The sequence below is a fragment of the Penicillium hordei genome (genome assembly GCF_028827395.1).
Source record: "Penicillium hordei strain IBT 12815 chromosome Unknown utg000001l_segment0_segment0, whole genome shotgun sequence".
NCBI lineage: Eukaryota > Fungi > Ascomycota > Eurotiomycetes > Eurotiales > Aspergillaceae > Penicillium > Penicillium hordei.
This window is the reverse complement of record NW_026623142.1, coordinates 3,569,525-3,594,126: the sequence shown is the minus strand read 5'-3', so window position 1 is coordinate 3,594,126 and position 24,602 is coordinate 3,569,525. Positions and strand designations below refer to the sequence as shown.

At 41.9% G+C, this 24,602-nt stretch overlaps 8 protein-coding genes across 8 annotated transcripts; 3 read left to right on the top strand and 5 right to left on the bottom strand.

Annotated features, from left to right (window-relative positions):
* Positions 1–96: 96 nt before the first annotated feature.
* Positions 97–1,787, bottom strand: N7537_001349 (flavin monoamine oxidase family protein; the record flags this gene model as incomplete). The annotated part of the gene is made up of 4 exons (XM_056892407.1): positions 97–1,046; positions 1,109–1,500; positions 1,553–1,590; positions 1,662–1,787. The coding sequence occupies 4 exons, from the start codon at positions 1,785–1,787 to the stop codon at positions 97–99; spliced, it is 1,506 nt and encodes a 501-aa protein (XP_056757402.1).
* A 703-nt stretch (positions 1,788–2,490) lies between these two features.
* N7537_001348 (uncharacterized protein) lies at positions 2,491–3,366 on the bottom strand (the record flags this gene model as incomplete). Its single annotated transcript, XM_056892406.1, has 1 exon — positions 2,491–3,366. One exon carries the CDS (start codon positions 3,364–3,366, stop codon positions 2,491–2,493), a length of 876 nt encoding a protein of 291 aa, XP_056757401.1.
* Positions 3,367–5,041: 1,675 nt separating this feature from the next.
* On the bottom strand, positions 5,042–5,431 carry N7537_001347 (uncharacterized protein; the record flags this gene model as incomplete). Its single annotated transcript, XM_056892405.1, has 1 exon — positions 5,042–5,431. The coding sequence occupies one exon, from the start codon at positions 5,429–5,431 to the stop codon at positions 5,042–5,044; it is 390 nt and encodes a 129-aa protein (XP_056757400.1).
* Positions 5,432–7,066: 1,635 nt separating this feature from the next.
* On the bottom strand, positions 7,067–7,915 carry N7537_001346 (uncharacterized protein; the record flags this gene model as incomplete). The annotated part of the gene is made up of 1 exon (XM_056892404.1): positions 7,067–7,915. One exon carries the CDS (start codon positions 7,913–7,915, stop codon positions 7,067–7,069), a length of 849 nt encoding a protein of 282 aa, XP_056757399.1.
* Positions 7,916–13,177: 5,262 nt separating this feature from the next.
* N7537_001345 (uncharacterized protein) lies at positions 13,178–13,514 on the top strand (the record flags this gene model as incomplete). The annotated part of the gene is made up of 2 exons (XM_056892403.1): positions 13,178–13,358; positions 13,420–13,514. Coding segments are annotated over 2 exons (276 nt in total), but the record flags the coding sequence as incomplete, so codon positions are not given.
* A 21-nt stretch (positions 13,515–13,535) lies between these two features.
* N7537_001344 (uncharacterized protein) lies at positions 13,536–13,939 on the top strand (the record flags this gene model as incomplete). Its single annotated transcript, XM_056892402.1, has 2 exons — positions 13,536–13,553; positions 13,739–13,939. 2 exons carry the CDS (start codon positions 13,536–13,538, stop codon positions 13,937–13,939), a joined length of 219 nt encoding a protein of 72 aa, XP_056757397.1.
* A 1,361-nt stretch (positions 13,940–15,300) lies between these two features.
* N7537_001343 (uncharacterized protein) lies at positions 15,301–15,597 on the top strand (the record flags this gene model as incomplete). Its single annotated transcript, XM_056892401.1, has 1 exon — positions 15,301–15,597. One exon carries the CDS (start codon positions 15,301–15,303, stop codon positions 15,595–15,597), a length of 297 nt encoding a protein of 98 aa, XP_056757396.1.
* A 1,143-nt stretch (positions 15,598–16,740) lies between these two features.
* N7537_001342 (uncharacterized protein) lies at positions 16,741–17,528 on the bottom strand (the record flags this gene model as incomplete). Its single annotated transcript, XM_056892400.1, has 2 exons — positions 16,741–17,009; positions 17,072–17,528. 2 exons carry the CDS (start codon positions 17,526–17,528, stop codon positions 16,741–16,743), a joined length of 726 nt encoding a protein of 241 aa, XP_056757395.1.
* Positions 17,529–24,602: the final 7,074 nt, after the last annotated feature.

Sequence of the window (24,602 nt, the reverse complement as noted above, 5' to 3'; positions counted from 1 at the left end):
CTAAGCCAAACATTTCTCAATCTCTCATTTGATAAGTATAAATACAACCCTCCCTTCCTCCTAAATCAAGTCCCATCCTCAGCAGAAGGCAAAGCATCATCTTTGACCTCCCATCCCCCCAACCTCCCCAATCCCAACCCCACGACAAACCAATCTCGCAACCCTCTCCCCACTCCAGTACGCACCGGTAGTAGTCCCAAGCGCCACAAACGGCGCCGTATGCTCCCCAGCAAACCAAAGTCCCCTAACCGGACCAATCCCATCCCCGGACCTAAGAACCTCAATATCAACATCCGCCTCCTGAACCCCAACCTGGAAATTACAATACGACCCATTCCCAGCAAACTCATCCTTCTGCCACTGCGTAGCAAGCAGCGCAACCGGCACACAATCCGGATTCTCCGCGCTGTACCCGGGGAGTCGGGAGTAGAAGGGATGCAGTGTTTCGATTAGCGAGTCTCCGTATTTAGATGATGAGGGCTCTAGCCCCGAGAGACGGTTTATTATCTCTGCGCCACCGTCGCCGTATGTGTAGAAGAGGAGGGTTGGATGGGCGTGTGGGTCTGGGAGTGAGGCTAGCGACACGCATTCTTGGTTCCATTCTATGTGTGTTGGGTGGGGTGTGTAGGATGGGTCGAGGAATTGGGCGAAGACAGTGTTGGTGGTTTGGGTGGTTTGGGTTGTTAAGGTGTTGGTGTCGTTGGTGTGCCAGAAGGCTCGCGGGAATGTCACGTAGACTTTTTCTAGTCGGCCATATGATATATTGGTAATTGCTTGTTCGAGACGAGGTGGAAGAGCGGGCGTGAATGCTGAGGTGTTTTGCTTCAGCCAGCCCAGGGGACATGTTACGACTACTTCGTCGAAGTTGTAGGTTGTTCCTGTTGCTGTTGTTACGGTTACTTGGTGCTTTGTCTGGGATTGGATGTTGCGAGGTGGTGCGTTGATGCTGGTGATGGGTTCGTTGAGGCGGATGTCGGCTTTAGCGACGGCGGTTTTGGAGACGTGCTCTAGGATGCGCTTGTATGTAGATGCCACGATGAAGTTGCCTTGATGGGTTATGTTAGAAAGTCGGATATGCAACCGGGAATGATTTTGTAAAGGCGCCTACTGCCATCAACGCATTCTTCCAGACGGAAGAATTTCAAGCTCTGCTTGTCGACTTGATCACCGACATATGCACCCCACAGCCTACAGGCCTCGAGACAAAGCTGTTTCTCTTCATCTGAGAAGTTGGTTTGTTGGACTCGTTCGCAGAAGAAATCGAACAGACTCGTTTCGACGGGGATACTTTCTCCATGGTGATTGCTGTATTTGAAGGCTTCCGCTATGGTAGTCCATACAAAGTCCTGGACTTTAGCATTCACTTCGTCATTGACCGGGTGACCGTCTCGCGAGTAGGAGATATGCCTTCCACCCTCGGGATCATACATGACGGTCCCCGTTTCTTCCGCTATGGTCATGATAGGGTTCTCCCCCGCGCCATGGATCCAATTAGGGCCTCTAAATTGAGCATTAGTTGAGATATACTTTCCAAGTGGTCATGCGTACATACAGATCCACTGCATGGTCTCCCACTGTTGATTGGTGCACCTAAACGAAAAAGTTAAAAAAAAAACTGACTTGACTTTGGAGTTCAGCTCCCGGGTAGAAGGAAGACATACTCTCCCACCAATGCGATCTCTTGCTTCTAGGATTGTTACTCGGGCCCCGTTTTGGATGAGGATGTCGGCGCAGCGGAGGCCTGAAATGCCTGCGCCGATGACGCCGATATGCGAACTTGAAGCCATGGCGTTCCGAAAGTTTTAGATATTGAGGTTGATATAGCCCAAAGTGAGTAGATAAGATGAACCTGGAAGGTTTGACGATCAAGTGAAGATTTTGGATGTCATTGGGTGGGATGATTGGTTGCCGTTCTCCACACCTGGACCTCGGGATTCTCTTATCCATGCCAGCTCTACATGATCCACGGGGGGTTAATAGGTCTGTCTACTCGGGCTACAAGGAATAGATTATTTCGGGGGAGCTAAAGGCCCAATTGCATTGAGAAAGCGATTCTAAAAGACATCACATCGCAGATGTCGGGTCAAATAACGGCACTGCAAATCAGAAAAAGACGAAGCTCAATTATGACCCAGCATAATAGATACAAAAAAAAAAAAAAAAAAACCATGCGCCTGGTCGAAGCTGCTAATCCGCTAGAAGCGGGGAGGTGAAAACCAATGTCACTGCCGTAGAACTCCATGATGAACGCATTTTTTGAAATGAAAAACATGACTGCGAAGGATATGTACGAGCCGGAGGTAATGGAAGGGTATCAAGGAAAGTCAGAGAACGGAGGAAAGCGCCACCGAGTAAAGAGAAGCCGATAAAAGAAGTAGTGGAGATCAACTCCACTATGAGACAAATGTAGGGGCACAAGGGATGCTTGGTTGTAGCAGACGAGGCGCGGAGATCGGATGGACTCGTGTATGGGAAACTAGGAAACACACTTCAGTCTTCCCAGATGGTCTCCAGGTCGAGATCCTGCCGTCGCTCGGCACCACAGACACTCCATCGCTTGCGCTTATCGCTTCGAACTGCATATCCGCCCGACCCCCCGCGCATGGTGGTGAATGAGGTGGGCACATCGGATGCGCCACGCCGTCGGTTGGCAGTAGTTGCCGCGTCGGCTGCATCAGCCGCGGCTTTCAATTGCGCAATGCGATCCTCTTCGAGGGCCTCATTCTCAGCGTCCGGGATGTCGGGGATTGTTTCCAGGGACGAAATGCTGGGGCTTCGGGAGCGAAGGCTGGTCGGGGTTGAGGGGACGGAAATGGACGAAACGGAGCCAGATTGACCGGGGTAAGATTCGTTGTATTTGGAGCCCAGAATGGGCGAGGACTGTAAGGAGGGGCTGATGGGGGTCTGGAAAGGAAGGGGTGAAGTCGGACGCAGGCGACCGACGCGGGGGAAAGTCTGTGGCATCAAGATAGGAGATGAGGCTGATTGTGAAGGCGATTTGGGAATGGTTTCTAATTCTGCGTTCTCGGAGATGGTTTCTGAAATATTGAGGGAGCCCATGCGGTCGATATAATCGTCAGGGCGCATTTGCAGGGGATATCTTTTCGCGTCGACTGGTGTTCCACGGCCATTGACGAAGATATAACGACCCTGGGAGTCCAGCCCTGGGGAGGAATAAGCGCGCGTCATAGACGGCATGCCCGGGATTCCAGCCAGTGATCGAGAGCGGAGATGCGATCGGGCCAAAGGGGATCGTGTCCGGGGTGGTGCCTGTGAAAAACCGATGATGACGTCCTCCTTACCCTCGGGAACAACCCCGGAGTTGATCCCGGGTTGACGGCGCATCTCTTCAGGTCGTGACTCCATAATGTGTACAGAAATAAGGGAGAGAAAAAAAAAGGGGGGGGTAAGCGAGATTTACCCTCGCATCATGGCATAGAGTAAATGAGGAGACTCTTGGACCTGCCAAGTGGAAGGAAAACAGAAGTTCCTGAGAGATAATGGTGAGGTCAAGGATGTGGAAAAGAAAAAAAAAAAGGTTTGAAGAACACAGGAGAAGCCAAGGCCCAGAATGTCAACGTTCAACATTCAACGTGATGATCGTCGATCTCTTAGAGCCTCTTGGCCTTTTTTTTTTTCTTTTCTCTTCGACTATTTTTTTCACCTTTATTTTGTCTCGATAATGTAGTATCTAGTACGGATCTTAATCTACTATGTTGATCCTATCAGACAGATAGTAACTAACTATTCTTAGCTACCATCTATTATTAATATTAGACATTGCTCACAGGTATGTCATTAGATCCATATGTAACATGTAAATATATACTTTGACTTGAGATACTTATGACTTTCCAGGATAAAAGATCCGGTTGTAAACTGGTGACTTCATGAATGACATACAATTTTACATGTCCTCTTGGGTTACTTTCTTCGGTATTTCTTTTTAGGGTCTTTCTAGAGGTCTTTCTAGATGCCTAATTCTTGCGAAACTGGCCCCAATGAGAATCTGGAAATCCTTCTGCATGATCTATTTCTACGTTCCACAACGAGGATATACCAATATCAAGGAAAGGAAGAGTTTTACCAACTCTTCAGATATCTTCAACTCCCATTTCTCAATCATCCTACAAAAGTCGATAATAAATACATTGTTTTTATTCCAACCCTCCGAAAACACCCTAGTTGTCAAAATGAAATTAAATCATGTGCTTGTGGACTATTCAGGTACCACAATTGCACTTCCCCATGAAACGGAAGAGCGGGATAGCATTTGGGGCCCAAAGAAGCCCACGATAGTCTTAGAAATTACTTTTTCAGAATCCCACGCCCGACTCTACCGCGATGTGGAGCTAGTTCGAGTCGGGCACCTTGCTGCCTTAAGGATTACCATCAAAGGCAGAATGGTAGAGTTCAGTATACACAAAACCCCACCAAAGCACCCCCCGCTCAGGGTGAAGGTGTTTTGTAGCCGGATGCCCGGCCAATGTATTGCCGTGACCACTCTTGTTGGAGGGACATTGATGAACGCCTAGTATTGCCCCCATGTTCTCGTAAAGAACTTCGGCATTTGAGAAAATTGTGGGTCAAGTTATTGACAAAGCTTTTAAGGGCCGCGTCTTAGCGTCGGAAGTTGACCGATGTGTGAAATTCAGACAGTGTCCATACTGGCTCCACTGTATCTACTTCTACTGGGGTTATCTTAGGGTCGATGATCGGCATGCACTTACTCCGTACGGAGTGGACTAAATTCAACTGCAAAATGCTTTCGGCAGCCAGTACGGAGTACACAATGGATATAAATTGGGGGATCCCTTTCTTCCAATGATACCGAAACCGAACATCATATTTATATGATATAGAAGTCGTTTAGCAGACCTTCAAGGTTATATCACTTTACTCTATCGCAATTGACGATCTGTGTCCTCCGATCAAGAACCGTTGTTTTCAATGGCAACACCCACAAGTCCTTACATTCGACTTGAGTAGGATAATCATCAATATACAGCATAGATGCCAACGTTCCCACTATCCATCACCATTATTCCTCGCCACCAAGATAATCAGTACCTTGCTCCCAAAGGTTCAAATAACGCCCCGCTTCATCAAGCTCCGCCATGAACATCAGCTCCATCTTCTTTTCAGGATCCTCCCCAACTGCAATATATAAAATCAACCGTGCCGCAATCTTATTCCCATCCTGTGCGAAAAACTTCACCTCAGCATCCCATTTCTTGCAATTTGCGCGAAAAAACCCGACTTTCTCCACTGCTCGCTCGAAGTCTGTTCGATCACCTCCGGCAGCGAACCGGACTAGTTTGGGATTCATATTTTGTTCACAGAAGGAACGCGCTTCGGTGGGGTCCCCGATGAATGAGCCATCGAGGAAGGCTTTGAGGTCTTGAGCTGTGTATTTCTTGGTTGAGGACATTGTGGGTAACACGGAAGACTGCACTGTAGAAGAAATGGAGTGGACGGATTTTCTGTTTGCTTTCGAAATAAAACTTGATCTCCTGGGGGTGTCTTCTGGTCGAATATATATATGGGCATAGGTGTTTTACGCTAAAATCTCACGTTAACGAGATATAGCCGTGCCAAGGGAAATATATATTATGCCTACGGGGCGCCTAAGTACCTTTTGTATAGGCAAGTCATATGAAAGATACCTAATTTCTAGATCTTGCGTTTGGTGGAAAAGTTTGCGTTTGCTGGAGCGCACCAATACCCGGTAGGTGTATTGGGCGCCTGGCACAGCTCACGGCTATGTCCACGTTGATCTACCGGTTTCTAGTCTTCCTTGAACTCTTACCTAAGCTCTATTACAACAGACATATTTAGTGAAAAGAATCTCGCGTCTCGCGCTGCTTCGGCCTAATACAATTAGTTTAGTCAATTTGTGCATTAAGAAGGCCGGAAACTTATCCACCCACCATTCCATGGCATTCAGACTATGTATTAGCTTGTATACAAATGATGAGATTATTTGTATAAATAGGCTGAATGCTAGGGGATGGTGATTAAAAATTTATATTTCATTAACCGCTAAACCTAGTATAGAAAGGCTTCTTTTATATGTAAACGGTGGACCTATGAATTACTACATCAGGTTAGTTTTGCCTTTTTAGGTTTAGCGCCCCGATACGCTATCACGTCGTATGTGCTAGGATGGGGGTAAAGGTGGATTGTATATATTGCAAGAAATATCTTACTATGCTTATCTGAGTGCCCAGGTGATGCGTATATACTGATGAGGTCTTTCTGGATTTACTGCCCTAAAGTAAGACAGAAAATAATACTGGGCTTATCTTAGCACTGAGTATACCGACCCCCGGGGCGTTCGTTTATCGGTATACCCTTGATGGGCTATAGAACTCAAGCGACCAAGCAGAAGAACGGAAAGACGGGTTTGTATCTTGCCATGGATGATGATGAAAGGGGAGTTGTGATATCTTGCTCCTGAATGGCACTGAACCGGGTCGAAATGATAGTAATGACCGCTGTCCCGGGGCCTCTCCACATACTCCCATATCCACATCATTCAATATTCGCATCCCCTGCGCCACAAGCGGGGTAATATCATGGATAGCCAGCTGTGAAATACGGTGAAGCCCGTGACAGCAAACATCCAGCAAGCCATGTTGACAGGGATTCATCCAATTGGTCCGCCGTATTGTGAAGCTATCGCCGCTGCGAACGCCTGAAGATTATCTTGAACTTCTATGAGGGCCTACTCTTGGCACTGCAAGGTAAACCCTTGGGAAGGTTATGAAAAAGGTAGGTATTTAGGCAGGTTAGACACATGCTACCAAGTCTTTACATACGGTTGGCCTGATGCCTATCCCGCATGCATTGATACGGTTCCCACAAATATCCTATAAATATCTTCTGGCACAATCAAGTTGGCGCACCACTGTCAGAAACATTGTGAGATGTGAATTTAGCTACATCAATAATATCAAACATCAATGTGCTTAACGAATGGACTCATTGATCTCCAATATAAGGCATGAACAAGAATAGTCTGCCAGTAACATAGCAACCCGCACGGTGCGGGTGAGATTTGCTGTCAATTCACCTTTGGTCCACCGTATGGTCCACCCCACCTGGCCTGCCACCAGTCCGGCATTCCACCGAACACGCCGCCACCTGGATAGGGAACTGGTCCCGGTTGAATGTATGGTGCCGGTTGAGGGAGTGGTTGTGGCCGAGGGTCTGCCGAATCTGGACGTGAAACCCGACAGTTGTAGGCTTTTCTCATGTACTTTCGGTCGTCGTGTGAAAGGTGATAGTTCTCTTCTAAGTCTTCTGGTAGGGGATCGTCTGGATTATCCTTCAACCAATCCGCCTTCATTGGATACAACATAATGGATTTATCATCAAAATCCGAGCATATAAGATATTTCGCATCCAATTTCTTGAACACGTTGTTCTGAGCCCAAGCCTTTGCTTCGTTTTTTACTTTCGTAGGTGACCAAGATGAATGTTTGCTTCGAACATCTCTTTCAGAGGATTTTATCACCTCTTTTTTCTGGAATTCCCATGGGAATTCCGGAGAGCAGTGTTCATGCTCAGCACCGAGCATATGGCCGAACTCGTGTAAAATATGGCGCTTCCTCGAGGCGTAATCCGATGTATAGCCAAGCGACATTGTCGGATGATCACCATCAGAATCGTCGCTTGCACTGGTTCCGATCTCGGAACAACTTATATTGCCATTGAAGCTGATACGCACATCGCAATTGTCAATGTCACTGGTCCATTTGAAGGAAATGCAGGGACAGGCATCTTCCCATTCTCGAGCGATATCTTTGACTTCGTCGCGCCGCCATCGATGTCCTTTTTCTAAGAATCCGATACTGATTCTAACCTTTCCATCGGAATCTGCTGCCCATATTTCTCTTTTGTCGATGATCATTGCTGAAAAGACTCTCTAAGTAAAAAAATGGTGCTGCCGGACGAGGAAAAGGGACTTTGGATTGATGCAAGCGGATGTTAATTTCAGGAAGCATGTAGGAAACGGTGTCGTCCAGGTCTGTCTTATATGTACGGCACCTGTACCCCGCAGAACAAACCATAGTGACATTTGGATGAACTAATTTTTCGGCACTGCAGTGGCTTAGCTGAAGTTTTCTTTGGATACGACGGTGACACATGCATGGCCTAGTCATAGGGACATGATTGGGGGTTCCTGAATGGAGAGTGATGTTGCAGGGATTTGACGCGGATGCCCAACGAAGGGCCAAAATTGACATTGCAGTGATCTGCTCTAAAGGGAAGATTTTCGAATTTCACATCCCAATTGGATTCAAGGCGTCATACCTGGAAAATAAGGTTCCATCCAAATGTGTGCTGCCATATGAGTGGAAATAAATACTCTTTTTACAGTAGGTGCTTCATGTTCTGGGCCCGGAAAGCCATTACTAGAACCGTATTTTTATAGAGGTATGTGTGCCTCGCTGACACAAGAAAATATGTACAAACAAGCCTGCAGGCATTCGTCAGCAGTGGATGCAAGTAAGCAGCCAACTCAAACTTCTAAAGTAGCTCAGTGCCTATACTCGAGAGAGTCCGAGGTGCCAGGTGCCAAAATTTCGAATGGAACCGTGGATGCCCCGCAGAGTAAGCACTAAGGCGTTCCGCAAGTCACCGACTAATTTCTTCCGCTTCAACCTTTCGGTAAGGTTCCCCCAATTTCTGGAAAGGAGCTTTCATCCTGGGACAAAGCCAAATAACTTTCGAACAAAGTAGCAACTTTCCAAGGTTCCCGATGGGTATCACTGCCCCCATCAAACCATAGTAATACCAAGCGCAAACGTGTCTGCACCATGGTCTTCGTTGACCCGTAAGTGTTCTGTCCTCGTGTCCTGATTCCGAGGCCTTCTTTCAGTCCCACTCCCGTGCTCCCGTGTTGCTACTGACGCTGATATTGGAATGATTTGATATGGCCCGCTGAATGAGAGGAGTTTCAACTTCTGGTTTGGCGAAATGGTTGATGGATGGAGATGTGGCGGGGTGGCTTGTAGTAGCGATGGGGGCTGAGCCCCGGTTATGATCCTCAACGATGTGGGCATCCGACCAGCGGCTGATGGGGTAACTAGATATCACCTCCCTGCATCCCTGTCAAAGTAGCAATATTCGAATGGGGCCCTTTTGCACTGGCACTGCATATTGCTTTTGCTCTGTCTGATTTTGCTTTTCAGATTCGAATGTCGGCTGATGGGTAGAAGCTGAACGATACGAGCTTAGTGGGATCTGGTCTGATTTGGAAAATTGAGAAGCCCTCAAAATGGACGAAGATTAGCGTGTGACCACCGATATTCTTGTGATGTCCCCCACCCACACCATCATAATCTATATGGTCTCATATAATGATTTCATATGGAAACGTGATGACAGGTCAAGAAGCGAAGTAGCTTCCTTTGACTAGGGAGTTGGCAAATGGAATGAAGGAGGTGCATATGATTTGCATTTGCATCTGCAACTAGCAAACCACGAATCGCTTAAAATCACCCAGGTTCAATCAAATGTTACTTCCGCCCAAACCCCGCATTAGGCAGCGTCAATTGATGCTGGAGCAACAATTGTGAGGCTCAACGCATGAAATCAAGCATTTTTAGCCGAAAAACCACAGCAAAAATGGAACAAAACTACAAAAATCAAAACCATACAACACTCACGATCCGCATGTAGGCACCCACCATACTGCTAATTAACCAGTGTGTGGCTTCTATACGTGGCTTATCTGCGGCCAGAAGTCGGAGTTAAGTCTATAGTTTAATATATTTCCAATGTCGTTTACGCACTTTTGTAGCCAATAGGTGTCCCACTTCTATCGATGGCTAAAGGCTGCTAGTTTCCTGGGAACGGAAGTATGGTTCCTAGGACTACACGGGCTCCCAGGAATACTTATGTCGTTCCCAGGAGCACCCATCTGGTTTCCAGGAACCATACTTCCGTTCCTAGGAGACCGAGTGCTTCTGGGAGCTCAACCGTCTGCTTTGCAAGTTAAAGGCCTCAAATGCAAAAAGGAAAGACTAATTTCGGCATTACTTATTTTAGAATGCGCCACAATAGCGGCATCGCGCCCACGATAGGCGTCAACTCTTAAGATTTTGATGCTTAAAGCTGAAGTTCTTTACATACAATCGCCTTATCCTTATTCTAATTTCCGGGCGATTTTAGAAAGAAGTCTCATTCTGAGGCAATCAAGATAATATGGGATAATAGAACTTAAAGATTTAAATATTATACATAATATAGAAGTGGCTATATATTATATTTATCTCGTAGGCGCTTATGCTTACGTATCTTGTTCCCATTGCGCTTTTGCACCTTATAACCATTACGCCAATTCCCTATGTCCGGTTAACACCGATAGAGTAAAAAATTATCGATTCATAACCTTCATGATAATGGAATATTTTCAGGGGTCTGAAATTTCGGGCTATGAATTTTACTATCACTTGAATTATATCACCTTTTAGAATTTGCGAGTTGCAATTTTCCTGAGGGTCATGTTGAGTATCACGGTGGCTGAGCCTTATGGCAGGGATTGGGAACAGATATATATGAGGCACCCCGCCCCTGTAAAATGATATACAACAAGAAAAATCAAGTGTAGGATCTGCTATATGCAGCCAGATCGCTGGGTGCTCATTCTATGTGGGCACATGGTCTGCAGGTCATGCGTAGGAAGTCTTGGAACAATGGAGAAGTGTCCTATCTGCCTGGCACCAATCACGGGGTATATCGGATGCTACCCTTTTGCAGGGTAAGGCATTTATATATCGTGTTGCAGGTCTAGTTCAATGGCTGTTCTGCTTGCAGCCTCACCCCAGCGGTACTATACCAAGCACTAGGCTTAAATTTCTACTAGATGCTCTCCCCTGGGCAACCATTGTGACAGTTTTATCTCCACCCCAGTAGACGATGAATAAATGCACTTGAGATATAGATCAAAATACCTATGACCCATATAGACCGTAGTCAGAAGACCGAGGACCCTTATGGCCACTAAGCCAGGGTGGCCGCCAGTTGATAGTGACAGAAAGCTGGTGTACGAACAATGTATGGTATAGATGACCAATGTTAAAGACTCTAACTAACTAAATTGACAAAATCCGCTTTTTCAAACAATCTGTACGGACCATGATGACTAACTGTAATATGCACTTTTGTATGGTATGCCTGGTACCCACTGTCACATGATGTTTTCGGTATGTTACCTGGTTTCTACCATGTATTCGGACTTGGTATTCGACATAATACTACTATAAAGGCTAATATATATAGTACTACTTATATTTAAACTAAACTCTAAGCTTCTAATATACTCCGAGTTCTACTATATAACGTATTTCACAAGCGAGCCGCCACCACAAGCGAGCCGCCATCTCCAAAACACATAGCAAATGCGATAGATTACAATTTGAGATCTTAACAACGTTGGCCTATAAACACCTTAACTTGTAGTATAATGATCTTTTGATGATATCTAGCCTCTTTAGAGAGTTTGGGAAATGTTTGGCTCTTATTTATCGAGATATATATGCCTCCGGGGGTTGTATGGATCCACTTCGGGTCCTACGACCCTCACTAGGGGAGTGGATATGACAAGAAGACTCAGTAGATTACGTACTCCTCCAATATAGCCCGACTTACTAGTTTAGGCCTCCTGCCTAATTGATATAGTTACCCTTTTGGGACTAGTGGAATTCCTAAACTGTATAACTCAGTACCAAACTAGGTACATACCTAAGTGGACTACATACGTACCTACATACTGGATTTCCTCTGCCACTTCTTGGCGTTCCCTTTCCGTTCTAGTGCTCAGACCTTGCCGCTTTTTGCTCACTGAGTACAACTGAGCACGCCCCTGAGCGGTCTGATCCGCTCACTGAGCATTACATAAGCACACTAACCTGCTTACTGAGCATCATCTGATCGTCACCTGAGCGCTCTGATCTGCTCACTGATCCTGATCTGAGCGCCCTGATTCGCTCACTGAGTCTGAGCTGTGCCTAGGGGTGAGCGGCCTGAGTAAGCTACATCAATAAAATGCAACACGCTAGTTCCATCACGTGTACCCCTCCACTTTTAGATAGCTCCTATCGTCCCATCAAAAAAAGCCTGGCATTATCAATGTGATCTTTAATCTTGGTAAAATGGCTGCAATTAATTGCGCCATAACGGAGCTTGCTCCTCGGCCATCCAATCAGCATTACCATTCTATACTCGATGCTCCTGGGAACGCTATGTCTACTCGGTCCTACGATTTCCTAATCAGGCTTTGGAAGACTACCGGAGCCCAGGGTATTGGATCAGTCTACTTGGAAATCCCCAAAATGTCCTGGTACAAAGCTTAGCCGAGAAGATGTTTAAAATGTGGAGATGGAGAACCGCTTCTCTGCCAATAAGCGTATGCATCCAGACTTGCATAAGCACTCGTATTTTCTTTGTGAGGCTCCAAATATGTTACTCCTAGGAGCTGGCCGCACGCTCTGCAGGACCATACGAAAATGTTTCTGCGCGCGGAGGTCGAGACGATAATCGAATTCGCTATATCACCATATTCTCAGGAACTCGGACCGTTTTACCACCCTCTATGTTTACAGATGTCCAATTTTGTGAGGGGCTACGCCGGGGAAAATAGCCGTTCCTTGACTCTAGAAGATGTCGCGCTAGGAAGTATAGGAAAGGGGCTTCCTCGTGCTCTAGAGAACTTAATATGGGTCACTCGTAGCGTATATCCTCCACTCCTTATGTATACCTGAGACATTCATAGCGAACAACCCCCGTTCCTGGGAGCCTGCCGCACGCCCAGCCAGACCTTGTTACGCAAAAGACCTAGGTAGACGTCCTAGGAACTCAACCAATATCTACAACCCCTTAGGTTGCTGCCTATAGATATGCCGGAGGATATCAATGATGCTGCTATATAAATACAATGCAAAGAAACCCCATCTCCATCATTTATAATATTCTCTGGTATTCAAGCAGCAATACTATATCTGAGGACAGAAACAGCAATAACTCCTCTTTACTATAGTGAGTTTGCCCATATTGACTTATTGAGATATTTGCTAAACAAGTTCGCTATCTACAGTTAACCAAGCGCATAATGCCTGACCTGACAAGTACAGGTACAACTATAGTCTAAGTTGCAAAAGCTACACAGCGCGGCGTGCTTGCTCTATTAGAGAATATTCAAGCTAGTGAGCGTACTAGCGAGCTCCTAAATAAAGTTGGCCGTCAATTACTTTCCGTCAAAAAGCGATTGGAGTATTATATCAGAGGTAGAGGGTACATATTCTTACGATATCAAACTCAGTTGCAAAGTCCACATTTATCTTCGGGCGGTAATTTCGAACACCTAAGATATATATAAAAGGTTTTTAGGTACTTTTAAAGAGTAGAAAGATTATTCGCCCTCGCTCTATTTATACGAATCGGATTCTAGTAGCTTTGATATCTTCGAAGAAATAGAATTGCGGCTATTTAGCGAAAGCCTATAGATATTAGAAAATACTATACTTATGGCGGAGGAAAACTCCGTGTTATATATAAAAAATGAACCCTTTGTTAATCGATCGACCGTTAATCTAATTATTTTACTAGATTAGATGAAATCTCTATCTTAAGAGCTCTTTCCGACGTAGAGTAGACCTCAATCTTATCTAGAGAGAATGAATTATTTTTAGCAGCGATCGATATAAATCGGAGGCAACACGTGCTATAGGACCGACTATTAGCACTTAAACGCATCGTTCGTGAATCCGAAGCATACGAGATTGGAACGCAATACCATCGAAATGTCCTTGGTAAGCTCTTGTCTGAGATCAGTCGCTTACGTAGTGGACAACCAGTCTATACCGAGGAAGAGGACCAGCTTCCTATTGATGCTATCAATACAAATACCGGTGATCACCAATTCCCGTAACGCGATGAAGCCCTTCAAGGGGGTGAATCCCCGATACCTATCCTTTGGCGAACATGAGATACCCCCCTGCCCTTTTCCCCAATTTCCTTCCGCCTAACTTTTATATTGTCCAGACAGCTGGCCATATACATGGGAAAACGTATTCCAGCCACATTTCGGAAGTTATGGGTGTGAGATTTTTAGTAAGCAATTTTTCTAAGCGTATGCTTGTGTACCGCAGGCAGAAAATATATCCAACCTCTCCCCCGTCACCGTCCCTTTTGTTAAAAACAAACAACGCTAGCATGGTTGATATGATGGCCTCGTACTAGGGCTTCTCAGCTCACCACGGCAGGATGAATTTGCTGAATTTGATTCTCTAAGCTTAGTCACGGAATAGTCATCATATACTGATTTGAGCGTGTCTTAGACGTCGGATTGAATAGATTGAATGTTTGGCTGCTGGCCCCTTGATCGGTAATATGTTTACATGTTTTTTGAGTGGAATTCTGGTACAAGGTATGTACGGTATTGTACTCAGCGTAGATATTTGACCGCACAGCCACAGTATATTACCGCAAGCCACAATGTCGGAAATTTAAATCCAGTGGGGGTATGTTCGAAACACGTATGTTTCAGTCATGAACTATTTCTCCGTATGTTTGGTTGGTATGTACGCTTGGATCACTATGGAATCCATTTGGTCAAAACCGGTGTAATAGTACTGTACATGGTAGTTTCTATCTTGCTCCAATTGATTATGTAATGACTAGAAGCTCGTGGAGATGATGAGTTGTTCAATCATATGGTTGTGAGTAATAAATGGCTGTATTGTCTTGGTCTGCCCAACATAATTGATGAATCGAAGGGCCTTCGTCGTATAGAAGTTCAGAGGGACAGGGAAATTTCGATCACTTACGTAGGTTGATTGATATTTAACGTACCAAAAGATAGGACCGGGTCATGTAATTGATGAATTTGGAGAGTGATGAATTTGGAGAGTGATGAATTTGGAGAGTGATGAATTTGGAGAGTTATGAATTGGGAGAGTGATAAATTGGGACAGCATGGTGAATTGACAGGTTGTGGTGAATTGGGAGAAAGTGATGAATTGGGAGAGAGTGATGAATTGGGATAGCATGGTGAATTGACAGGTTGTGGTGAATTGGGTGAGAATGATGAATTGGGTGAGAGTGGTGAATTTGGAGAGAGCTCAGCGATGTCTTCGTTGAGCCGGCCCGGCTGGCACCATAGACACGACTGTACAGCCTGTAAAGAAGCACTTCTGGCTTGGAAGGAGTTATAAAAATGGACTTTTTTCAAGTATCTTGACTCCCAATTTGTTATTTCCATATCCTGTATTTCACGTAAACATCGAAATTATGCGTCTTGAAACCCCTTTCGCCCTTGGACTGGCCATACCAGCTTCTGCTCTGTGGTCCGTCACTTACTACACTACACCCCATTGTTCAGGTGCGGGCAAAGAGGTTGGAGGTTTCGAAGCCGGATGCCAGACTCTAGGTAGCGGCACAGAATCGGTCAAGATCTCCACCGATAGTGGCAACAACATTACCTTGAGCACGGATAGCAGCTGCAACCACCCTTACGAGGATACCATCCCAAGCGAAGTAACCGACCGCTGTGTCAATGCCGCTATCCGTTCCTTTCTATCGTATTAATCGTAAGTTATATGGTTTAAACTACCTCCCCCATCTCAATTTCAATCTCCAAATTAACATTGCAAGGTTGATGAAATCCCCGAAGACGGCTAAAGGGGTGTTGGTAAAAAGATCGGCCGAGGGGTTGTGATGAGCGTCCAGAATATTCTTGTCTTTTATTACATGTATATAACATACCTACGATATCGAGGCTAGAGGATCCAAACAGATAAGTACACTCTCGGAAATCATCAAAAGGTCTCCCTTTTTTATAAAATCGAGCCTTTGCCGGAAAGTCCGATCATATATCGCCGGCGTTGAGAAATTGTGGTTTGAAAGCAGATGAAAGGAGGATATGAGGATTGTATTTTTATCTCTTTTAATACGCCGCAATCATATACTCCCGTCCTACTGTATTTACTCAGTAAAAGGGGCCGCAGAGCGAAAAGATCAAGCAATAGTAATGTGGGAGGAAATACGATGGGTTCCACAGGTTCCGGACGGAATAATTCTAAGTGGTCAAGCCACCTTTATAAATGGCCCCAACATATTCCAAACACACCTAAGGATACGCCCTAGCAACTGCCATTCAATACGAGGTGAAATTACCCAATAGGGTTCTCACTCTACACAACGACTCACGAGCCTATCTGGGTAGTGTCTTTATAGACGACTATATTATGATTTGTATATTACGTTCGGGGTATTGCGAATTTCTACTAATATATATCATCTATTACATTCGATCTATCCGGGCAAAGCAAGAATCCGGGTACCACCTATACCATGGTCTCTTATCATCGCAGATAATCCAGATCACCTATGGTAGGATAGATAAAATTGACGACAACCTCTGCCGCCAATCAAGGGTTGGTATCGAATTTTGGTAGAAATATCAAAATTCAATAAGCACGAAGCAAAGTTTACATAAAATTGAGATCTAAGTTGATTGAAACTCGACTCGGGACTCGGTTCTTTGTATACATCGTGTAGGAATGCTTTTGATGATGCGGCATTGTTCCTGTTCTGCACCAGCCTCGTATCTCAATAGACTTCCGCCAAAGCCTCAAATTGCGATAAAGAGAGCTGGACTCAGCAAAACATGTGGGAATATCTCAATCGCATCTTAGAGTGGTGGATGAATGAGAATTTGGGTAGCTAGCCCTAGGAGGTGAGAACACTACTGTTCCAGTCATTTTTCCTCTTGTTCGCTAGGCGGTTTGATCGTCTGTTCACATAATTGTTCTCGCCTTCGTGTTCCCTTTTGCGTTTACCGGATCTTTGTAGACGGAGCGGATTGCCACTGTCGGCCTGGCTAGTCTTAGGAGATGGTTCTAACTCTTCCCCTTGACTAGACCACGAAAAGTTGGGTTGACCACAAGATGTGTCAGTTTCTGCTATTAGACCACAGCTCTTATCTTTGTTTGGTGGGGCTACGGCAGTTAGTCTCGTTAGCAAAGCAAATTTCAAGATTCAATGGCTCGAATAAACGTACTTTCTTTGTCATTATCAGACTTGGCGACTTGGGGTCTTTCTTCCTCCAGATGGTCGTTGTGAATTGATTCAGGCTCAGGGGAACAGGTACAATCGGAAATTTGACCATAGACCGATTGAGATGATGGCAAGCCATAAGCCAAGTCTGTTATTGTGGGCTTGTTCTGTGGAACGTGGAAGCCCTGGTCGCCCAGATTGCGCAAAATCGCGCAAAATTCTGGCGTACTCAAAGGCTCCGTATCCCTGGTAAAATCATTTTGCACTGATCTTTCCTCCTTGTCTAAGGCGTCGGCATCGTCGTTTATAACGATAGGGTTGGTTTTCGAGCCCTCCTGCTCGCTATCCTCTTTTATAACGATAGGATTGTCATTCGTGCCCCGCTCGGCGGTACCGTCGTTTGTAGGGATATAGTTATCATCCGAGTTCAGTGGGCCACAGAATGCTCTATCCTTGGCCATGATGCCTATTTTGAGACAATTTGGAATATCTGGTTGGCCAGACTGAGGCGTCAAAACAGAATAGCCTATCACTAGCCGATTAGCGAGATTTCTTCCCTCGAGAGTAGTTTTCGTACCTTGATCAAGAATCGTGAAAGTTTTGGTTTTTTAGCTAGTCCGGATATTGAGGGCTATATGGATGTATTTATGTGTAAGAATCGGGGAAATGAAGACGTCTGAGATTAACAACATTTGAAGAATATAAGCTCCTAGGAGGTATGATTGGGCCTCTTTTCCCAAAATAAAGCATGACTGGCCCCATATTGATGTTCTTTGCCGATATGCTCCTAGGAATCGTGCGAGTATATTAGCCGAGGCGCTGAAGTTCGGAAATACATTGGTAAAATGTTGCTCTGATCCTTAGAAATCAATGCGCGCTCCTAGAAATAATATCGAGGCGGAGATTATCTGTAGCTAGAAGCTTCCTTCAACCTGGCTCCTAGGAAGCCAGTTTACAGCACTATGAATTACGCGAAGGTTTCTATAGCTAGCGAAAACTATAAAGTCTTCTATCCTCGCCGTGGGAAATCATTATTGCTAACATCTTTAAATCTGAAAACTACTACACAATTTGTTCTGTCCCGACTTCGCTATGGTAAGTTAGCCAATTCACCAGCCCTAGGCCATTATTATCAGAAATATGCTTGCTAACCAACTGTCCTAGACCCTACGCTAAATCTATCCGGACTCGAAAAGTGACCTAGGTCGATATACTATTAAGTAGGATACGACTTGTTTACTTTCACTCTAGCAAAAGCTTATACTATGAGCAGCGTGATAGCTGTCCATGGCCTTGACTTTATGGATGCAGATGAAAAGTGCTCAAACTCTTCATGGCAGCAACCGTCCAACACGCAGCTCACTGAAGGATGGCTGAAAGCCTTCTTTCAAGACTTGTCTTTCCGAAACAGCAGCTGGGGAGTACAGTTGTTTCTATACGAATATGATTCTACTCGCACTTTTTGCAGTAGTGCTGAAGGTGTTTAAGAAGGAGCGAAGGTCTTTCTGCAACAACTGTGCCAACCTCAATGGTCTTTCAAGGTGGGTAACATCGCCTTCTAGAACCCACTTTACCGTTTAGGGGCTAAGAAAACAAGGATTCGCGGATAATATTCCTATGCCAAGGCCTAGGAGGCGTTATGATAAAACAGGTGAGTTACGCGAAATTTTCTGAGTACTGTTACTCACAATATGGATAGGCTTTGTGTTACGCACTAGCTAACTAGTCATAGTTAGGTTAGATGGGTTCAGGGTATACTTGCCTTAATACTCCTCGAATGGTCTAACGTTAATGATCGGATCTTAACTGAGCTAATGCCGCGCGGGGCCTTATAGTAGCCTAAGTCCTTTTGAGCGATTAAGGAACTGATGCTAGGTAGAGCGCCGAGTAGATCGATACTAGGGTATTAGTCTACTCGTAAGTATTATTAAGTTATAATTAAGTAAAGAGTTATAATAATCTAAAAGGTAAATATAAGTAATAATATATAATTAAAGACGAAGAACTAAACTAGATATATAAATAAGTATCCTTATATATCCCTAAGTTCTTCCTATATAGAATAGTAGATAGTAGAATAGTAGAATCGCCTTAGCGGATTTTACTAATCTACTTACTACCCTTCTACTACCTATATAATCATATAATACTAAGTAGCGGTTGTCTAGTACGTAGAGTAACCTATATATCGGAAATCCTCTATAGGGTAGATCCGCTTAGGGTAGATTATACTCTTACTTAGTAAGCTTATACGTAATCTACTAATAGATCTTACTAGTTAGCTCTCGATAGCCTATTAGTATACCTAGTAGATTACTACTAATTAGTAACGGGTAGGTCCGTAATATTACCTCCCCTCTTCCTAGGAGTTTCGTCCCTAAGACTTATAAAGCTACGGTATCCCTCTTTTAGTAGGTAATAGATTTCTTTTCCTTAAAATAATACTTCCTTATTATATCTAAACGAAAGGCTAACTTTATTTCTTTACTTACTCCTAAACTTCCTTCCGATTCTTCTAATACTTATTATCGTTAGGTAACTTATATTAAGGATAATAGTTTTACTATCTCTATTTCTTATAATTATTATAAATCGGTAGATATTACTTATCTAATAGATCGTTCTTATTAATATTCGAAATATATCTTATATACTCGCGTAGGTTGCTTATATAAGCGTAACTTTTATACTAGTTAGGAATAGGATTTATTATATTATACCGAAACTAAACTTTCTTCGGATCTTAAAACGAACGAAAGTAAACTCGATTTATTAGAACCTAAGTTAAGTAAACTATAAGCTTATCTTATAGAGCTATATTAAAAATTATTAAATAAATAAAAATAATACTAAGAAGTAATATCTAGATAACGTCGGTTATATAAATAAATATCTTTCCTAAAATAAAAAGGTTTTAAAATATTAGAATATAATACTAAACTCCTTTAAATTCTCGATAAAAAGTAAATATCCCTAGAGTAGGCTTCTCCTTCTACTCTTAATCTCGAGTAGCTTACTATTATTACCGATTATCCGAACTTTAATTAGATACTAGCGGAGCTTACTAATTTCCTTATTTCTTTTTAGGATAAATCCGGTTTTATACCCTCCTCGCTTTCCGTTATATAGGGGTCTTTTTCGCTTATTAGTAATACTATTAAATAAGCTAGTAGTAGCCCTTTAGGTTCTAGATAGGTTCCTATATATTTTCTAAGGTAGGGTACTCTTTTTATTAAACTAAGAGTTATTACTAATTATTATACTATCTATCCGATAGGATTTGTTCGACTTTATATTCGTTTTCGGTTTCCTTAATTTCTATATTAGTTATAATTTTAGCGTTATCTAGTACTAGTTCGAGTAACGAGATATAAAATACTATATAGAGTTTTTATATACTTTCGGGTAGCTTTAAACGATAATTTACTAGTCCTAATTTTTCCTTAATTTTAAACGGTCCTAGTTATAGGTAGTCTAATTTATTACTAGGTCGCTTAGTTTTAATATTACGTTATAATAGATAAACCTTTTCTCCCTTCTTAAGGTTAGGTCCCTCTCTATAGTAGTTGTTATAGTATTTCTTTATATATAGATTAATAAAGTTAATATCTCTAACTAGTTACGTATATAACTTTCTTAGTCCGCTAGCCTTTAGTCTCGCTAATTCTACTACGGCTATCTTATTAATTAGTTCTCCGAATACTATTAGATTATATCTATAATTTATAAAGAATAGTATTTCGTTAGTCGTAGAGTATATTATATTATTATATACTAGCTATACTATTAGTAGTAGTCCTACCTAGTTATCTTACTAGTAATTTATATAGTATTATAGGTACTATTTTACTATTTAGTTTACTCTTTCTATCTAATCGTTAGTTTATAGGTAGTATATAATAGAGAGTCTAAGCTTAATACCTATCTAGTCTATAAAAGACTTCTATATATTCGATATAAATAGCTTATCTCTATCCGATATAATCTTACTTAGTATCCTATAATTTATAATTATATATTAAAGTATAATATTCGCTATTTAATTAGTATCGATAGTTTCTATAGTCGGAATTATATAGGCGTACTTAGTAAGCCTATCGACTATAACTATAATTATATTATATCTATTTAAGATTAGTAACTTTATAATAAAGTCTATTATAATCTATTCCTATAATTAGGTTAATATCTTAGATAACTATAATTCTCTATAAGGTACGTATTATATAGGTTTATTTCGTTAGTATATATCGTAAACGCGGATATAGAATCGAACCTTTCGCTATATATTTAGAAAATAATAATTTCGTATAATATATTTAATAGTTTTTTCTACTCCTATATATCTATATAAGATATTATCGTAGTATCGATATATAACCTCTTCTCTTAGCTTACTTAGAATATATATTAATCTATATATATAGAGTAATCTTTAGTTATCTTTAGTAAGTTTTCTACCCTTCTCGATAAGTTAATTAATTATATCTTCCTCTAATATATCTTTGATTTTCTATAAGAAATCGTTATCCTTAACTTCTATCGTTGTGGCTAGTAACTACTTATTATATAAAATAGTACTATTAGAGTTTTATCTTAATATAGTAGGATCCGCTATTTTAGTTCCTAGTTTATAGTCTAGTCGTCTACTTAAAGCGTCGGCTTATCTATTCTCTATCCCTTTATAGTATTCGATTTTAAAATCGTATTATATAAGGGTTTTGGCCTATCGCGCTTATCGTCTTATTAACTTCTTCGTTATAGTAAAGAACGTAAGATTCTTATAATCGGTCTTAACTATTACTATATACTTTACTCCTTCTAGATATACTCTCTAGACTTAGAACGCTAATACTATAGTTAATAGTTCTTTATTATATATATTATAGTTAAGTTCTATTAGAACTATCTTCTTTAACTAAAATATAACTAGTCGGTACTTACCGTTAGTTCCTAACGTATTCGGTAAGCGAGTGGCCACTATAAGCGAGTGGCCACCCCAACTAAAACCTACTAATTTAAATGTATATACGTCAACCAAAACTCTATTAAATTGAATAAACTAAAATCATCATCTATCTGGATATGTCTCTCTTCTATATCCTGGCTTCCTACATATTCCACACCCCTAGGGGGGCCGCGTACGTGGCTGAATAGCCGATTCTCTAGGTATGCCAGGGCCGGGGGGAGGTGCTTTAGTTGCTTCCTATTGCTATATAATTAATACAGAGGCTTCTTGAACTGAGAGGCCTTCTTCTATAGGTATATACCTTCGGGATCTAGTACGCTTTTGCTTCTGCTTCTCGTTAGCGGCGCGTAATTCCTTGTTTTCGTTAGCGAGTAAGATAGCACCTTATATTATAAGACGGAAGCCCTTTATAAGCTAGTTTAATATACGATCTAACGGGCTAGGCGGGCTCCGAGATCTTATACGAAGTAGAGCTTTGATTGATAAAGCCTATCGACGTAGTTCTTTCTCTATAAAGGGGGTTTTTAGGGTAAAATTCCGGCTTAATTCACTCCCCCTACTCGGAGGGGGGGTAGGCGTTCGGAGCTAGATATCGAGCTTTAAGATTACTCGGTCGGGTCCAAATAGTACTAAACCGGCTACTACGAAGCTATTTTTAATCGTCTCCGATTTAAAGGCTTCAATTCGTACGAGGGGGTATACTTCGAGGAAGTTAAGTTTGTTAATATAGTTAATCCCGTTCCGTATCTTAGTTTCAACTATCCGACCGTACGTACGTTTTAATACTATAAAATAACTAATATCTAGAGGTTATAATAGATAAGATAAATATACTAGTATATAGATTAGTATCACTTTATTTTACTCGTAAATTTCGTTAAATTAAGGTATTAAATGACTTCTATAGCTATCGAGTATTAAAAGTCGATACCCCCCCTTCGTATATAAAGAAGTAGTCGGAATAAAGAGCTTTTCGAGCTAACGAAGGCTAATTTTATCGGAGGTTTAGCTATTAGGACTAACTTCGAAGCGCTAATCCTCTAGGAGGCCGTCGAACTATAATTTAATAAAGACTTTGCCTTTAAAAACTATATACGGAGGAAGGGCCTAGCTAGAAGCATTCGTATACTTAATAATAGTTACCTATTCTCGATTTCTAGGTTATAAAACCGGCCTCCGACTATAGTATTTACTCCTTATAATAACCTTCGTAGTTGTAGTTAATCCTATTATAAAGCCGGTCTTATCGAAGTTATAGATATCGTCGGGGTCGATCCTAAATTAAAGGATAGTTTTTTGAATAAGATTAAACTACCCTTAAATGATTTTAGGGTCTTTATATTTCGCGCGCTCGTAGTTATATCGTTTCGAGAATCGGGAGGAAAGGAGAGGATGCCGTTTTATATAGTTAAATACCTATTTTTCGCCGACCGAAAGAACTAGGGTAGTTCTACGCTTTTAAAGAAGAAGATCTACTATTTCTCGTACTATAGAGGGCCGAGGGGCCGCTCTATATAGATCTATAGAGAGAATCTATTTTTAAAGAGACTCCTCTTTAATTTCAGTCAATTTCGAGTAATTGGCGCGTGAAATCACGCGGTATTGTACTCTATCAATTCGGCGGCGGAGAGTTGTACGCGGGATATTGAATATACGCGTAGTAAGAGAAATAGAGCTAATATCTCTATTTTTAAAAGCCTAGATAGCTAATAAGATCCTACCCTCTTACTCTATTGAATTTTTAGAGGATTGAGAGCGTATTGGTGGTATAGTGGGTGGTTGAATTAACTAAGTGCTAATTCATGGACGCGTTTTTGGTTAGGGTGGCTACTCGCTTATAGTGGCTACTCGCTTACCGAATATGTTAGTTATATTAGTCTTACTCTTAGAGCGTAGTCTAATATATTAGTTTCTATAATAATTAGTCGGTCGTAGCTAAATATAGCTATAATTATTCCTTTATTAAAGAGTTCCTTAAGGTTCTAGAACGATTTGTCTACTACCTTATCCTATATAAATTTCTAATCCTTCTTAGTAAGATAGTAGAGTCCTAATATAACTCTAGCGTATCTATCGATAATCTTCTAATAATAATTAGCTAGATTAAGAAATTATTATACTTCCTTTATATTTTTAGGTATCGGCTATTCTATAATATTTTTAACCTTATCTTCTTCTATCTTTAGTCTTTTAGGGGTAATATAGTATCCGAGGAAAGTCGTTTTCTAAACGTAGAATTCGTATTTTTTTAGTTTAAGAGTAACTTCTACTTCTCTTAGCTTCTATAATATAAATCTATTATATTTAATATAATCTTCGAGTATCTCTAAAAAGACTAAAATATTATCTAGATATATAATAATAAAGATACCTAAATATTCCTTAATCGCTTTAAAGATAAAGCGTTAGAATATTATTAGTATATTAGTAAGGCCGAAAGATATAATCTTATATTTGTAATATCCGAACTTAGTTCTAAATACTATTTTCTATTTATAGCTTAGCTTAATCCTAATACGATAGTAGGTATTAGTAATATTATACTTCGAAAAGTACTTAGTATATC